General features: G+C 36.6%; 3 protein-coding genes across 3 annotated transcripts in view; 1 reads left to right on the top strand and 2 right to left on the bottom strand.

Moving 5' to 3' along the window:
- cntrl (centriolin) overlaps positions 1-2,201 on the top strand; it is a 41,605-nt gene extending 39,404 nt beyond the window's left edge. Inside the window, exon 39 of the mRNA XM_052106316.1 lies at positions 361-2,201. Coding sequence (XP_051962276.1) covers positions 361-558 — 198 coding nt within the window. The 3' untranslated portion in view covers positions 559-2,201. The remainder of the gene's footprint in view (positions 1-360) is intronic.
- Positions 1,173-10,238, bottom strand: rab14 (RAB14, member RAS oncogene family). The gene is made up of 8 exons (XM_052106303.1): positions 10,084-10,238; positions 9,347-9,407; positions 9,155-9,208; positions 5,133-5,310; positions 4,882-4,948; positions 4,441-4,528; positions 4,194-4,224; positions 1,173-3,033 (listed from the first exon to the last, which is right to left on the bottom strand). Exons 2-8 carry the CDS (start codon positions 9,396-9,398, stop codon positions 2,856-2,858), a joined length of 648 nt encoding a protein of 215 aa, XP_051962263.1. The 5' UTR covers positions 9,399-9,407; positions 10,084-10,238; the 3' UTR covers positions 1,173-2,855.
- Positions 10,239-14,919: 4,681 nt separating this feature from the next.
- LOC127624285 (uncharacterized) lies at positions 14,920-17,058 on the bottom strand. Its single transcript, XM_052099042.1, has 5 exons — positions 16,815-17,058; positions 16,401-16,494; positions 16,211-16,314; positions 15,705-15,938; positions 14,920-15,263 (listed from the first exon to the last, which is right to left on the bottom strand). The coding sequence occupies exons 1-5, from the start codon at positions 17,005-17,007 to the stop codon at positions 14,920-14,922; spliced, it is 969 nt and encodes a 322-aa protein (XP_051955002.1). The 5' UTR covers positions 17,008-17,058.

The following is a 17,058-nucleotide window of genomic DNA, read 5'->3' as shown; positions in this document are numbered from 1 at the left end:
TAAGTGGTGATATGCATGAAGAATACAAATTGCGAAAAAATAAAAATCTAAACGTGAAAGTACAGATGTATAGTAAAAAAGGACTAAAACATTATTAGTTTCTCACCCACACCTATCATATCACAAACCATGATGGCTTTTAAGCTGCATTTATATGCTTTTTGCACCTTCAAAGTTCTGGCCACCGTTCACTTGCATTGTATGGACCTACAGAGCTGAAATATTCTTCTAAAAATATTTGTTTGAGTTCAGCAGAAGAAAGAAAGTCATTCACATCTGGGATTATATGATGGTGAGTAAATAATGCATTTACATTTTTGGGTGATCTTACCCTTTAAGTGTCTATGCAATGTTATCCAGGTTCAGCTGCGCAGGCGCATGTTCTCCCAACAGGAAGCTCTAAGTCAGCGCAGACTGCAGACTGAAGGCAGCATTCAGGGTCTGCGCAGACATGTCGACAAGTTGGACCAGCTCCTTGGCAACTCTACCAAAGACGACTCGTATTTGATTGACAAGGAATCCTCAAGATTGACTTCCTACTCCCTTCAAAGCCACTGAACAGACTCTCTGGGTTATATTGGAGGCTAGATAATCTGAGCGTTCTTTGAGCCAATAAAGTTGGTTGGACCAATCTGCACTTTCCATATACAAATGAAGAAACAGAAACTTGAGGTTAAGAAAGTGAAGATTATCTATCTGCCTTAGTTTAGTTCTGTTGCTGTAGAGATAAAGCCATTTACACAAATTGTTTTATTTAAATTATTTCTAACACTAACACTGTGATGTGCCTTTTCAACATATACGTGTGCTACAGAAGACTGTTGCCTTGAAAATGTAAAACAACTGCACTAGTGAAGGTTTCAGGTTTCATCATGTGAGGTCACTCCTTTGCAGTTTCACTCATTTAATACTCATGTTGACAAAAAAACAGGTAGTGCTCTGACATGGATAATTGCATATTTATATTTTTACATGACTATAAAAAATGACCTTGTATTCAAAGCCAAGATATGCAGAGTATTTATTACAGCACTTATCTTTATGTACAATTTGTCTTAAATCAAATACAACTTAAATTGAAAGTGCAACACCATGAAAATGTTCCAAGATTAGCTCATCATTATTGCTGATATACAGTGCAATCAGTCATGTATGTGGACAAAAACACAATCTACAGTATTGTCTTTATTAACATAATTACAAACAAATGCCACTTACAGAAGACATACTTGAGTTCAAGAGCAGGTTAAAGATGTGAAAAAAGCAAGAAAGTAGGAGCAAATTAAAACATGGATTTTCAGTTTACAAAACAACCACTTTTAAAATCTACCATAATACACAAATTCAATAGAAAAAAAATATTTTGTAGTGCTTCTTTTTTTGCCTTTTATTTATTTATTTTTTTTATCTGTTCATTGCACATCTGAAAAAGATACCACTGCTGGTTGTTACGTCAGCCCATCTCACCCACCACCACCAAATTGATGACTACTAAACGGATCTGGACAGAGTTTCCCCACAATGATGTTTGTCATGCTTTGGAGGCCTTTGCATTACATATTCTTAAATTATAGTGGGTTAATAACTCTCATCGGATTAGGGAAAACCATGATGCCTATTAAACGTAGTCTTACCATGCTTCATGCTTAATAAACCTATAAAGAAACCCAGCACAGGGCATGTTATGATCAGTGTTTGGAAATGGATTTAATGGAATGCTTTCAAGGTGTTCAAAAAGGCAAAATCTCTATTGCAATTTCTGGACTTCCTTTGTTTTGATAAAAGCTACTAGGAGCATAAATAAAAGGGGCAACACATCAGAGCAAATCATAAGGCAACTGAAATTATTAATGTAGAAAAATGAATATCTTGATATAATGAAGGTTTGCAGGGCCTGCATGTTTGGTACATGGTCCCCAAACAGGTCTGTTTTTCATACTACTGCTTCCCTTTTTTAGACCAAAGGGGATCTGAAACTTAGTAGGACAAACTTAAGACCGCAGTAATACAAAACAAGCTCCAGGCCCTCGGGAAAAACAAATCAAATCTGCAAAGTGCGGAAAACATTCTTCAGGACTTCAAATGCATCCTTTTCTTTTCAATATATTACTATAACAGTTACAATTACTAAGTTAAAATAACTGTCTGAATCAACCAATGGAATAGCCGATTTTTACAATGGCCCTTCCATTGAAATGGTTTCGAAACAATACTAATCTTGTATAGTACATGTATATTATTTCCTGAATAGGTACAAACAGGGATAAATATTTGGTGATTGTATGTGAAACTGCAAAAAGTCTACTTTAAAACAAAATACAATATTTTAGTTTTAGATTTTTTTTGTTTGTTGAACAAAACAATGTTACATACGCACAATGATGCATGTCCTCCTGATCACTTCTGACATCACGTCAACACAAAGAACGTTTGCCAATATTTCCATTTCATTTACATTACACTAGTATTCAGACAGCTCCTGTACATGAGATGTTTAGTTAATAGTTATGCACATCACGTCTGTAAAGGATAAACCCAGCATTTCTTCAGTTTATCAACAATCATCTCTCTTCAGGATTAGTGTTCAGTGGAGGAGCTGTGCTCCCTCGAGTGCTTGATGGGAGCACTGGGATGTGAGCATATGAGAAATAAGCAAAACAGGTGAGGAGGAGGGAATGAAGAGAGCAGGATATGGGGAGTAATTAATTATGTTACACCTCCTTCGCTCAAAACCATCTGGCCCCAAACTCAATGACAAATCAAATTGGAAGGGGAGACGCTTTTAGATAGAGAGAGAGGCAGAGGTGGGAACTGGGGGCAAGGTACAGAGAAAGAGAATGAAGACTCTATGGTCATTAACAGCTGCAGCCCTCTTTCTGGGGCTGTGTATCACTGCTGAGGCGCCCACCCTGAGGGGCAGTAGGCTTGTGCTGGACCCCCGACTCGGCTGCGTTCAGATCCAGACTGCCATCCTGAATGTTCTGGTAGATCTTCTTTGCTGCTTCAAGGAACGCATCCTCCACATTCTCACCTCTGTTGGATGGACATAGGCAAAGATGCTAAAGAAAACTACAATGTTGCACTGGGTATATTACAGAAAAGTGTGTATGCACTGCCAGCAGACGGTCTAAAAAACTTCTCATGACAACTTGTAATCAATCATAAGAGATGGGGAAATTGTAAGATATCCTCCGAAAAGATACGACCAGTGTTCCCAGACAGATTGATATGGCAAGCCCTTTTGACTTTAATCATTCGCATGATATGAACTGTTGATTTATACAATAACATTTTCACTTGTGGAAATGGCAATTCTTGATATCAGGAATTACATTTGAGCTAGTTAATATGTTAATTATTCATATAAAAATGAAATCACTCACAGGAATACACAAAATGTTATATAAAAAAATTACATTTCAACTAGTAAAAACGAACTGTAGAATTTCAGAATGATCTCCCATCCACTCCCATTCAAAATGCAATTACAGATATCAAACATTAATTACTAACTAGTACATTCGCATTTTTTATATTTGCACTAGTGCAATGTAATACTGATTTAAAAAGCTATTTTTTCAAAAAGGAAGTGCATTGTGAAATGCATTGATATGTGAAATTGGAATTTCAACTAGTAACAAATTAATTTCAGATATCTGCAATTACGTTTTGAATGGGAGTGAATAAGAGATTGTTGTGAAATTCTTCTAGTTAAAATTGCAGTTACAGATATCGAGAATTACAGTTTTTACTAGCGTAAATTCCATTTTTGATAAAGAATGTGCTTTTCTACAAGTGCAAACATAATTACTGGTATCAAAAATTGCCATTTTCACTAGTAGAAATTACATTCCTGATATCAAGAATTGGCATTTTAACTATTGAAAATGTAATAGTTGATATCAACAGTTCATATCATGCCAATGATCAAACGTCAAGGGCTTGCCATAGACTGATCAATCAACAAACAGAAGTTCAAATCGATATAATACAGACATCAAATTTTAGCAAACCTCCCATCCAACACTAAGTTAGGTTTTGCTTTATGGTTAGGGTTTAAACTTCAGAAAAATCTTTTAACATCCTTTGTTGGTTAATTTATTTTTCTCTATGAAAGTGTGATTTCTTGAGATTTTTCCATCTCATAGTATTATGACTCGTCACGAGAACAGGTTGGAAAAAAAACCACTTACGTTTTTGCACTTGCCTCAAGGAATAACAACCCTGTTTCAAAAGATTGAAAATGTGAAAGTGAGTGTGGAATTTTCTACAGTTCATCCTTCACATATTTCCATTTACCTTCTGTTGACTGCTCCATAATTTTGGTCTTTCCAATAATAATCAAAGAGTGGTTCAGATAATGACTACAAAAGGCCCAAGTAAATGGTTTGAATGTTCTAACATCGATTTTCCCTTTAACCAATGACCAAAACATCTTACCGTTTTCTTCAGCAAACTGCTTGGCCTCTTCATATGTGACATCCCGCTGGGCTTCTAGGTCTGCTTTGTTACCAATTAGAATGATCACCTGAGGAAAGATTGTGATTTTCTTATTTAGACTCAACCACCTCTGCAAATAAACTGTAAGAAGCTTTGACACCATTGACTTTCTGAATATTCTGGGTTCAATACAAGTTTAAACCCCAAAAATGTACCCCATTCACTTCCATTGTAAGTGCCTCACTGTGCAATTTTTGCATTAAAAAAATACAATAAAAAGGTAGAAATATTTTTTTTGTGTTCATCAATATTATGCCACAAACGCTGTCGGCTGAGTTGAACTTGTATTGAACCTGTAATATTCCTTTAAATGTAAAAATGTATTTTATGCCAGTATTATTCAAAATGTCTACTTTCTGTTGCTGAAGCTAACAATCTTACAGTATTGGGGTTGGTGAGATTCCTGGCATCAGTCAACCAGCTGCTGAGGTGGTTGTATGTGCTTCGCCTGTAAACAAGAACGATATGAACCACAATGATACCACATTACAAAAAAAAATAAAAAAATCAAGCAAAACACCACACTTAGTAGAGTATTTTAATACATAAAAATAACATTATTACAGATCGACAGCAATAAACAAGTAACCTTGGCATCAAAGCAGAATGACAAGAACGGAGGATTGGTCTACCTGGTGATGTCATACACCATGAGCGCCCCAGCAGCTCCTCTGTAGTAGCTGCGTGTGACAGCACGGAATCTCTCCTGCCCTGCTGTATCCCAAATCTGTAGCTTCACCTTCTGCCCACTCACTTCAATGATCCTTGTGCCAAACTCAACGCCAATTGTATGAGGACAGTCAGCCATAACTAAAATGAGACAAGATTAATAGCAGTTACATTAGAGGTCGACCAATGGTGGATTTTGACAATAGGAGTGAAAAAGGACCATAACCAATAAATCAGCCGATAATTTTGATTTAAAATTCATTTCGAAAAAAATGAATAGTGCTGCATTCAGACGACGTTGGAGAGGGGAATATCCAAGTTTAAATTTCACACTTCTGACGTCATGGACACATGAACACATGCCAATTGCATAAATACATGCACAGTCTTCCAGATGCTAGCTAGCTTGCTAACTAGCTATTTCACGAAGAAAATAGGGGAAAACATATGCATTGTTTAATACACAAACAATTCCTCTAATTATCCTCTTGTAAATGTATTGTATATTGCATATATAGACATTTCCTGCAGTGAAAATCCTTAAAAGTTTGTCATTATGCTTCACAAAACTCAGCTACGGTTTAGCTCAGAGGTCACGCCATCTTGGTAATCAAGTAAAATGGCGTTACTCGCTGAAGTCGGGGTTCATCAATCTACCCTGAGTTCACAAGTCGGATTTCCAACTTCAAGTGGCATTCTAGTCATTCTTTTCAAGTCGGAAGTGGGAAAATCCAGAGTTCCGTGTTGTCTGGATCGCAGCATAAGTCTTCCTAATTCTAACGGGCACAGATATAGAGGCTGCAACAGTCCAAAATAAATAAAATCCCAGATGTAGTTTATCATTCAACAAAAATCCCAATAATAACCAGAAAAGGGCTAGGGCTGGGCGAAATGTAAAAATTATTTAGAAAATAATTGCCTTAAAAAATTTTGCGATATCCGATTACATCATCAACCCAACTACTGAGGGTCGGTGAAATGTTTTGCCTTATTGATTTTGCTTTAAAAAATATAATTCATTAATTGAAAACTGAAGACATTTCTAAATTCAAATTGCACTTTAAATGAAAAAAAAAGTGATCAAAAAATCTTATTTATACACCTCCCCAAATCCAAAATTTACTGTCTCCAATGGCACCATTTGCAATCACGTAAGCATCCGTCAAACGACACCAGATGGAAATTTACTAGTAGCCTGCAGGTTAAGAACTAAAGACAATTATAAATGTAGAGATAATGATAATCAAAATAAATAAGCCTAATAAATTCCCTTGTGTACACAAAATAATGCTGCCAAATGTGTTCTTATCTACTTTGTTTGTATTGTGTTTTGGTAATACAGTTAAGAAACAAGGAAAAAAAAAAAGAGTGAAAACTCTTGACATGCGCTTATTCCACAAGACTCGAGACCTGTTCCAGCTCGCGCTGCACGTCTCAGAAGAAACAGTGATTCAGACACAAGCAGTAGCTATGTTTCCACCCAAGTTGTGAATTTAATTATGTGAAAAATTAGAATATCACAAAAACAATGTGCTAATAAAGCCGTTTTAATAACTCGTTTCATGACTGGAAATGACAGAGCGTCACACAGTTATGGGAGCGCTGTGTGTGTGTGTGTGTGTGTGTGTGTGTGTGTGTGTGTGTGTGTTCCTCCATCATGACTTTGCAGTGTGGATCTAGAAGATATTCTTTGAAAGTATCAATAAACCTGCTCTTCGGGAAAAAGTGCAAGTTTGTGTTTAACTAATCAAAACTCAAACTCTATGCAGGCTTTGGATTTTTAAGACAAATGTATATCAGAATGACCAGGGCAACAATTCAGTTGCAATGATTGGTCCGCTGGTTCATCCAGTTATTCATTAATTATTCAGTCACATAACAAAATGTATTGCGCATCTTGTATTCCTGTTAAATTCAATAGGAGTTTATTTGGTAAATGTGTTTCCGTCATAGTTTATGCACATTTCTACTTATCGAATAAACAATTTATCAACCTCAAACAAGCGTATAAGTTTTCCATGCGTATTTTAGAGATTTTATTCACATTTTTGGTGTTTCCATCCAGCAGATTTTATGTGATATCCAAAAATGCACATAAAAAAAGCATTGAGATGGAAACAGCTATTGACGGCTTTTCTTTTGCCTGTTCTTAAAAAAAAAATAGTGTTTCTTCAAGCGCATGTCTTTGTGACTAACAGCATTTCTTGTCATGTGTCACTCCGAGACATCGCGCAGCAGGTCGCCCGCCTTTTGTGGATAGATGAGCAAAATTAACTACACATGAAATACATTTGGACGAGGAGCTTGCGAACTGAATTCAGCCTCTTCACAATTGACGGGTGCTAGTTTTACACCCTGGTAACTGTTTAATATATTTGGCGACTTCCCAGATCCATGGTTTTGCCATTTCCCGATACTGTCAATCATGTCCATTCGGAACTCGTCATTGGGCATCACCGATATCCAAAAACATCCTATCGCCCAGCCCTATTTGGTGCATAACCCTGGACTTTTAAATATAAACAAGCCTGAAACTAACCAGGGTCTCTTATTTTGAAATGACAGAGCCATTACAATACTCTAAAATGCTCTAAAGTAACACAGTGGAAAAAAATATCAGCAACTATCTGCATATTTTGTCGACAACCAATAGTTCCAAAAAGCAACTATCAGCACAGATTAATCGGTAAAAACCAATATACCTCTTATTTTTTACCTTAAAATTATATTATGAAAGAAATACATGTGAAATGAGTGTGTATGTAAAAAATTACTTTTGCTGTAAAAAAAGAAGGGAAAAAAAAAGGTAAAATGCTGTTGTTAAAAATAATGCTTATGGAAATAATGGAGATTATTTAATACTCATTGCAATGAGTTGGAATTCACAAATGCAAAACATATATGGTGTATTAGCCTGTGCCACTAAAAGCACAGACCTTAACCCTTTAAGATCTGAGGGTGTTTTTAATGATTTCCTGTTTCAGTGGCATAACCAAAATGAAAGGCTTATAACTCAACAAAAAGGGAGGGTCAAGTGTTTGATATCATTATAAAGCAATTATCTCTAAACAAATAAAATATAATAACTGTACATAAGAACTAATTACACATGCAAATACAACAATGACTAAAGGTATGCTCTCTCTCTAAAGCATGCAGACATGAGTAATAAGATCTCATTCAGTCCATTCTGTGTCATTTGAGCCATCATTGAGTCTGTGTCATGTACTTGGTGCCCATATATAATTACAGTGAACGATCCTCTCTGCCCATATTTGGATGACTTCCACCTCTGGTTGCAGCGATCTGAATCCTAATAAGATTGGTTTAGCATTCCATGAAGCTGGGCAACATACCACATAATTTCCAATTAAGTAATCTGATCCAGGAAAGCGGAAAGTGTTTTTAGCCAGATTGCACATTATGTACTGTGTACACATTGTGCTTTGGGTGAATCATCTAATGATCTGTGCATCTGATTATGTTGTGTGTGGGTTTGTTTATCAGGAATCCACTCCTCTAAGTAATGATATGAGATATTTTATGTTCTGTATATTTTATGTGAAGTTAAAGTCAAAAGCATGAATGTCAAATAAATGTACTTATCTATTACTCACTATATTTTTGTCTGAGAGTAAAAAAATAGGCTGGTTGTAATCTACTCTTTGAGAGCTTTCCAATGACATATGATACATGGCTATTTGATTTTACCAATTATAATAATACTTATTATTATAACATAGTGCAAATGTATGAATAACTTATCAAAACAGAACAATTCTGATTGGTCTGCAAATGTTTAAGTACTTGTTCAGTTTTTGTCATTATGCTTACATGCATTGTAAAGTATAGCTTTTAAGCTTTAAAACGATACCTATTTTGTGTTGGTAAAAACTGTATTTATTAATATTTTGATAATTATTTTTCTAAAAGGGTTAAATGGTTAATGGATCATTGCTTGTTTCAATGCACATTTGGTACTTACATTTCTTTTCTGTGAACTGATGAAGTAAACACGACTTTCCGACTCCCATGTCACCTATAAAGACACCAAACAATCATACAAGAATAAAATATGACAAACATTTGAGCAAAACAAATCAAAACCAACGGGATATAGTAACATATTGTTTCATAGATAACTGCACACACAGTGGACAGCAGGATGATCACTTACCAATAATGATATATTTGAAAATATAGGAATAGTTATAAGGTGCAGTCGTCATCTTGTTGCTCTGAAATGCATAAAAAGGAATATTAACTCAAAACAATGGCAATAATTCTTCTAAATTAACAACAAAATCAAAATATCAGACAATAACTCAAGAATACGAAACCACAATGACAGCACCTCTCAGCTGACTGTCCACTATTGTCTAGAAAGACACATTTTATTTTTCCTCAACGGTAGCATGCAGACTCAAGAGATCGACAAAAGGATCGATTAAGAATTATAATGTACAAATGGCTCGTAGACACGACAGCTATGTAAACTAAAAGGTATAAACAGAGAGTAACATGACACTGAGCTAAAGCTGCATAAACACAAACTGCAGCACAACAATCAGCCAGCGCCATGACTAACTAATCAGCTAATCACATACTAATGTCAAGGGTTATACCACGATATTAAACACCACACCTTATTTACATCACACGAAATAAATGTTTTAACGCGTAGCTCAGCAGCCCTGGCGTTTCCGTGTCGCTTTTCGGCGGATGAATGTGTAAATGTTCGGCATCGATAAGGCTAGTTAGCGTTAGCTGACCTCGCGCTGAACCAAACCCAGAGATGCTAAAGCTAACAACTACTCCCAAAATGAAAGCGCTAAAACCCGTGTCATTCGTTAGTATCAAACGCTTTTGAGAGTAATATGATAAATACAATTTTGTGATGTGTGTAGCCTTTACCTAAATGTAAAATTTAAGTGGTTTTTGGAGGTTTGGGTTGGTTCTCGGTGTCTGTGTGAGTCGTCCGGCCGTTTGCTTCCTCTAAAGATCGTTGTAATGATGAAAGCAGAGACCTCCACAGGAGCAATAGCACATTACACATACAGCAGCAATAGCACACTACACATACAGGACCAATAGCACACTACACATACAGGAGCGATAGCACACTACACATACAGCAGCAATAGCACACTACACATACAGGACCAATAGCACACTACACATACAGCAGCGATAGCACACTACACATACAGCAGCGATAGCACACTACACATACAGGAGCGATAGCACACTACACATACAGGAGCGATAGCACACTACACATACAGCAGCAATAGCACACTACACATACAGGACCAATAGCACACTACACATACAGCAGCGATAGCACACTACACATACAGCAGCGATAGCACACTACACATACAGGAGCGATAGCACACTACACATACAGCAGCAATAGCACACTACACATACAGGACCAATAGCACACTACACATACAGCAGCGATAGCACACTACACATACAGGAGCGATAGCACACTACACATACAGCAGCGATAGCACACTACACATACAGGAGCGATAGCACACTACACATACAGCAGCAATAGCACACTACACATACAGCAGCAATAGCACACTACACATACAGCAGCGATAGCACACTACACATACAGCAGCGATAGCACACTACACATACAGCAGCGATAGCACACTACACATACAGCAGCAATAGCACACTACACATACAGCAGCAATAGCACACTACACATACAGCAGCAATAGCACACTACACATACAGCAGCAATAGCACACCTCACATACAGGACCAATAGCACACTACACATACAGCAGCAAAAGCACACTACACATACAGCAGCGATAGCACACTACACATACAGCAGCAATAGCACACTACACATACAGCAGCAATAGCACACTACACATACAGCAGCAAAAGCACACTACACATACAGCAGCAATAGCACACTACACATACAGCAGCAATAGCACACTACACATACAGCAGCAATAGCACACTACACATACAGCAGCAATAGCACACTACACATACAGGAGCGATAGCACACTACACATACAGCAGCAATAGCACACTACACATACAGGAGCGATAGCACACTACACATACAGCAGCAATAGCACACTACACATACAGGAGCGATAGCACACTACACATACAGCAGCAATAGCACACTACACATACAGCAGCGATAGCACACTACACATACAGCAGCAATAGCACACCACACATACAGCAGCAATAGCACACTACACATACAGGAGCGATAGCACACTACACATACAGCAGCAATAGCACACTACACATACAGGACCAATAGCACACCACACATACAGCAGCAATAGCACACTACACATACAGCGCTGTATGTCCATACAATACAAATTAATGGTGACCAGAATTTTGACAGCATAAGGCTGCATCATGAATGTAATCCATAAGTCTCCAGTTGTTAAACCCATGTCTTCTGAAGTGATTTGATAAGTGTGTGTGAGAAACAGATACATATTAAATTATTTTTACTATAAATTCTGCTACCTGCCCAGTAGATGGCAATATGCACAAATAATGTGAATCGCTAAAAACAAAAGAAGAAAAATCTGAAAGTTAATGTGGAGATTTATAGTAAAAAAGATTTTAATATTGATTTGTTTACCTCACACAACTATCATATTTCTTCTGATGATTTAGAGTAAACCTCTGGAGTCATATGGATTACATTTTTGTTGCCTTTATTTGCTTTTTGGAGCTTGAAGTGTCCGGTCACCATTCACTTGCATTGTAAGGAGCTGAAATATTCTTCTAAAAATCTTCGTCACGTTTAATGTGTTTTTGTTCATGTTTAGTGTTCATGTCTTTTATTTTGGAAGTCTAGTTCCCATTCTATAGTCATGTGTTTCATGCCATGTGATTTTCTGTTTTATAGTCATGTGTTTCCTGGTCATGTGATATCCTGTTACCCTCCATGTTCATGTGTCTTTTTTTAATTGGTTTATTGTCTTGTTAACTCGTTATCACTTTTAGTTTGTCATTGGTTTAAGTTTATTAGTCTTGTAATCATGTTTATGGTTGGGAGGATTACTTTTGAAATGTATTCCACTACAGATTACCGAATACATGCTGTAAAATGTAATTTGTAATGTATTACGTTAGATTACTCAAGGTCAGTAACATAATCTAAATACGTTGGATTACTTCTTCTGCACTGGTAGATTTTTTCACTTGTTTTGACTATAAAAACTCTGTCAGTGCAGTAAGACAAAATACACATGTTAAAAATACAATATCTGAAAAACCTAAATATCATATGCAGTATTGACTCTAAAACAGCATTAATCAAATTCATCTTGTTTTAAGGATTTTTAGATATTTTAACAGGAAAACAATACAAATATTATTATCAAGAATACAATTTTTGCCCTACTATCAAAGATCTTACTAGAAACAAATGATCCAACTTGAATTTTCCTACTAAAAAAATATGATCGTGCCTGGTAACATGCGCATGTAAAATGGCTAGAAATAGCATTTTAGCTTAGTGCAAAAATGACAATTTACACAAGGTATATTTCTATTTCTTCTGCTCCAAACTTACTTCAACCTTACTTCTCTGTCTGCTCGAAAGAAAAATTGTAACTGTAGTGGAATACAGTTACTTATATTTTATATTTTAAATATGTAATCCTGTTACATGCATTCCGTTACTCCCCAACCCTGAACATAATTGTACAAAAATGTTATTGTACTTAAGTGCTTGAACTTTTTTTTCTTAAATTCTTTATAGATTATGGCTTGATCTTTATGATAACATATTTGAGGGAGAGACATCAGCAATGTCTTTTGACACATTTTTTAAACGGAAGTAAGTTTCTCTTACAGTTTCACAATATTGTTATGTTTATATTTATATTGAACTTATCAAGCTTAGTATTTCAAGTCTATTATGATAAATTACAGTGATCAGTTTTTACAGATTTCTTAATTGGTACAAACAATTTGACTGTAAATAATGCATAATATTTGCAATTATATTTTCTAATTAAGATGCAGCACAGTTTCAAATATTAGCGATAATAAAATGCAAACATATGCCGAAGACTGTACTACTATCCTGCTTTATTATGATGCGATACTATCAAAGTAACGAACGACTCTTTGGCAACAGTTATAGCGAAACACGACCATTTAGCGCTCCACACTCCAATTCAGTAGGTGGCGGGAATGCACCATTAAAGAACAGAAGAAGAACGTCCGGTTGAGCTCGAGGAGGGGTTTCGTAGGCAAATGTAACACACCTGTGGAAAGGGCGTTGCTACTGCAGTACCTGCGGGAGCTCAGTGCTGCTTAAACATAAATTGAAAGCTATCGTGCCTGACTACTGCTGCTGATATTTTAAAACGAGGATTTTCCCAACAGGTAATTAGTATTTTTTAAATACAGAACCATTAAATAGTTTCCCACTGCATGGGCGTCATTCCATATGGAGGCCCAAACCTGCAAAAATAATAAATGTAATAATAAATAAATAAAGGAATAAATGTCTTGATATATCAAATATAATATTTTTTTAATAAAATGTATTATTGTATGGCTTTATTCCTTTTATTATTTTCTATATTTATTTTTAACTTTATTTTTATTTATTTTGCATTGTTTTTTTTATTTGTGTGTTCATTTATTTTATATTTATTTATTCCCACATATATGTATTTCCATATTTATGTATTCCCATATATATTTATTTATACATGTATTTATTTTTACTTTTCTGTGTGCAACATGGAAATGAGGGAGGCGGTCCTTGTGGAGCTCCCTTTTACTGTTTGTACACAATGATGACGTGGCAACGTATGCGCGCGCATATTGGCAACCGAAGTGCGAGAATCAGCAGCGTGTCAAGCTACGCGAGCGGATTAAGCAACACAGACAGAGAAAGTTATTTCAAAAAGTTGACTTTATCAAATGGTATCCGGCTACCAGATCCGTGTACTATAGTGGAGTGGATAGAAGACGTTAGCAGATGGCCAAATAAACAGTGGCCAGATATATATACGTATTTAGTTGAGAAACCGAGCGTGTACACCCGAGAGAAATTACGAGCATATAAATCACTGGATGCTTATGAATACGTTGTCTGTGGTCATGTACAGAACGTCAAATACCATGACATAGACTCAAGAGTTTTGTGTGTTGAAATCAGAAATTCTTCTTAGTCAAAGACAAGCCAGCAACATGGTTATGTAGGGAATGTCTGAGAGTTGATGTTTGAATGATTAAATTTAGGACTGGGAAATGTTCTGTATTGTGTTATGAATCTGGTCCATATTACCCAGACCTACATTTATTGTTTTCCTTAATTTTTTCCCTACATTCATTATTTTCCATCATTCTTTCCTACATTTATTCTTATTCTTCACCCAGACCTAAATTTATCCTTTTCCTTACATTTTATGTTGTTGTTATTGATTGCTGTGTGTTGACGCACTTCTGTTTAAAGTTTTATTTTGTAATGCTATAGAACTTCAATAGTAACTATGTTGCTTGCATACATTGCAATTAAACTACTAATAACAATTACAAATGAAATTGAAAAGCACTGAGAATTGTTGAGATAATCTTGGGGGAAGTACATTATACACACCAGTGACAGCCAATGTTGGGAGGTTTATTATAATGCATTATGTTTCATGTACAGTAAATAGGTTTTACAAATGTAAATCACGTTAAAACTAATACATGGTAATGTGTTACTCATTTGGAAACAACACTCTTACAGAGGTTTGTGAGGGCACCACATACAGTCACAACATCGTCTAGCATGTTAACCTGCGACACTGGAATAACTGTTTGCAAAATCTTAAAGTTTTTCCACCGACCAATAACTCGCTCCACATGGATTCTCACACGAGAAAGTTGTCTAGATGTGTCCACTTCCTGTGCAGAAAGCTGCTTTTTTCCTTTTGTGAAATGAGGGATACGAAGGGTTGCACCATAAGCTGCAAGCTCGTCTCTGATGAGAAATCCCCTGTCGGCTAAAACCTCATCCCTAGGCTCCAAAAGTTCTAAGAAACCTGACTCTTTTGTGATCTGCTTGTCTGAAACCCGTCCACCCCACCCAGAAGATAGAAATGAAATTGCACCAGCTGGAGTGATGCCGATTAAATATTTAATTGTGTTGTTGTGTTTATAATTTGACCATGTCTGGGCCCTAGCAGTCAGATTACTGGGTCTAGCTATGAAAATTTCTGTGCAGTCTATTATGCACCGGCAGTTTTTTAAGTTCCGCTTGAATGTTTTTGGCATATTTTTAAGTATTGCGCCCTTACTTGGCCATTTAATGAGTGGCTTAAGGACCAAGGCCATACCAAGGACCCAGATCCGCAAAATATTTGAAATCATGGTTTTTGATACTTTAAATCTATATGCCAAGTCAGTATTACATAGACCCAACCTTAATTTCATCAATATAACCAACAGGTGGTCTTCTAGTGTAAGTTTTTGGATAATTCTTTCTAAGCTGCCTGTTATTTTTGTACCTAGCCACTCAAAGAGCACGGAGGTCAGTCCGGTGAGAAAAAACAATTGTCCAATGTTGCACTTAACAGTTGTGTAGGAAAATGTAGATTTCTGCAGCTCCTCTTTCAGCTTTACATTTTCTGCTTGTAGTGCCTCAAACTTCTGACACAGGTGTACATAGTCCTCCTGAAGCTGACAGTGTCTCTGGTTCAGGTCATCATATTCCCTCTTTGTAACTGGGATGTTGTCTTCAGCTTTAATAAAGAAAAGTGAAAAATTAGCATGTGCTGCAACCAATGCAGACAATTTTACAACTGGGGGTTCTCACACATTTTAGCAATGATTTTTCAAAACTTTTCCATGATAGAAGAGAAGATACTTTATTGATCACAGGGCGAGATTTTTCGTCTGCATTTGACGCAGGGGCCTGTGTACTCATATACAGATATGCAATTAGAGCAGTATGCCTGGCAGGAGCACACACACACCCTGACAATCAATCAGTTAAGATGAAATATATTCATACCTGGACAATGATCCATGCTGCATTCTTGTTTTAGAGTTTTAGAAGAAACACATAGATTTGCTGCCGTTATTGGTCTATCATCTCTCCTCCTTTTCCTATGGTACCTACAATAAAAACAGCAGAAATGTACAGTTATGCAAGAGAGAAAAACAAACTAAATAGAACAGAGGGGGAAATTAAATATTCGTACCTCTCCAATTTTGCTTCGGGGTTCTGGCTCGGTTTTGTGTACACAAACACAGAAGGCACAAAATCAGGACTACTACAGTCCAATGACGCCTCACCTTCAAATAAAACACACACACGTTTGTTTACTAGCCAAATCTACCGCCAGTTTATCAAACTTTACCTACATTTGAATATTATTCTACATCGTACAGACAATCACTAATGTAAACGAGGATTACTAGAGTCCAATAATGCTTCATCTGCAAATAACACACACACAGTTTGTTTACTAGCCAAATCCAACACCAGCTTATGAAACTAGCTGCATGTGGTCATCAAACTTCAGCTGCATTGATAAACTACACCGTAGGCTACAGACAATCAATAATGTAAACCATGCTTTCCATTAAACTCAAGAGTACATAGATAAACTTACCTGATATAAAGTGGGCGCTGCAGACGCGAGCATTTTTTATTATGTCCTCGCTCCAATCAACACGTTTAATCGCCTGCAGCCACAGGCGCCGCCGGTTCTTCTGAAACGACCGTGATCCTGTCGGAATCCTATAAAACTTAAGCCCCTTGGTGGAATATCGATTAGTGCAACCGTAAACACAACAACCAGACATTTTGATGCTGGGAAACCGTTTTGATACACTTTCGGAGTTGCTAACACGTTA

The sequence above is a fragment of the Xyrauchen texanus genome, chromosome 3 (genome assembly GCF_025860055.1).
Source record: "Xyrauchen texanus isolate HMW12.3.18 chromosome 3, RBS_HiC_50CHRs, whole genome shotgun sequence".
Taxonomy (NCBI): domain Eukaryota; kingdom Metazoa; phylum Chordata; class Actinopteri; order Cypriniformes; family Catostomidae; genus Xyrauchen; species Xyrauchen texanus.
This window is presented reverse-complemented; position numbering and strand designations above follow the sequence as displayed.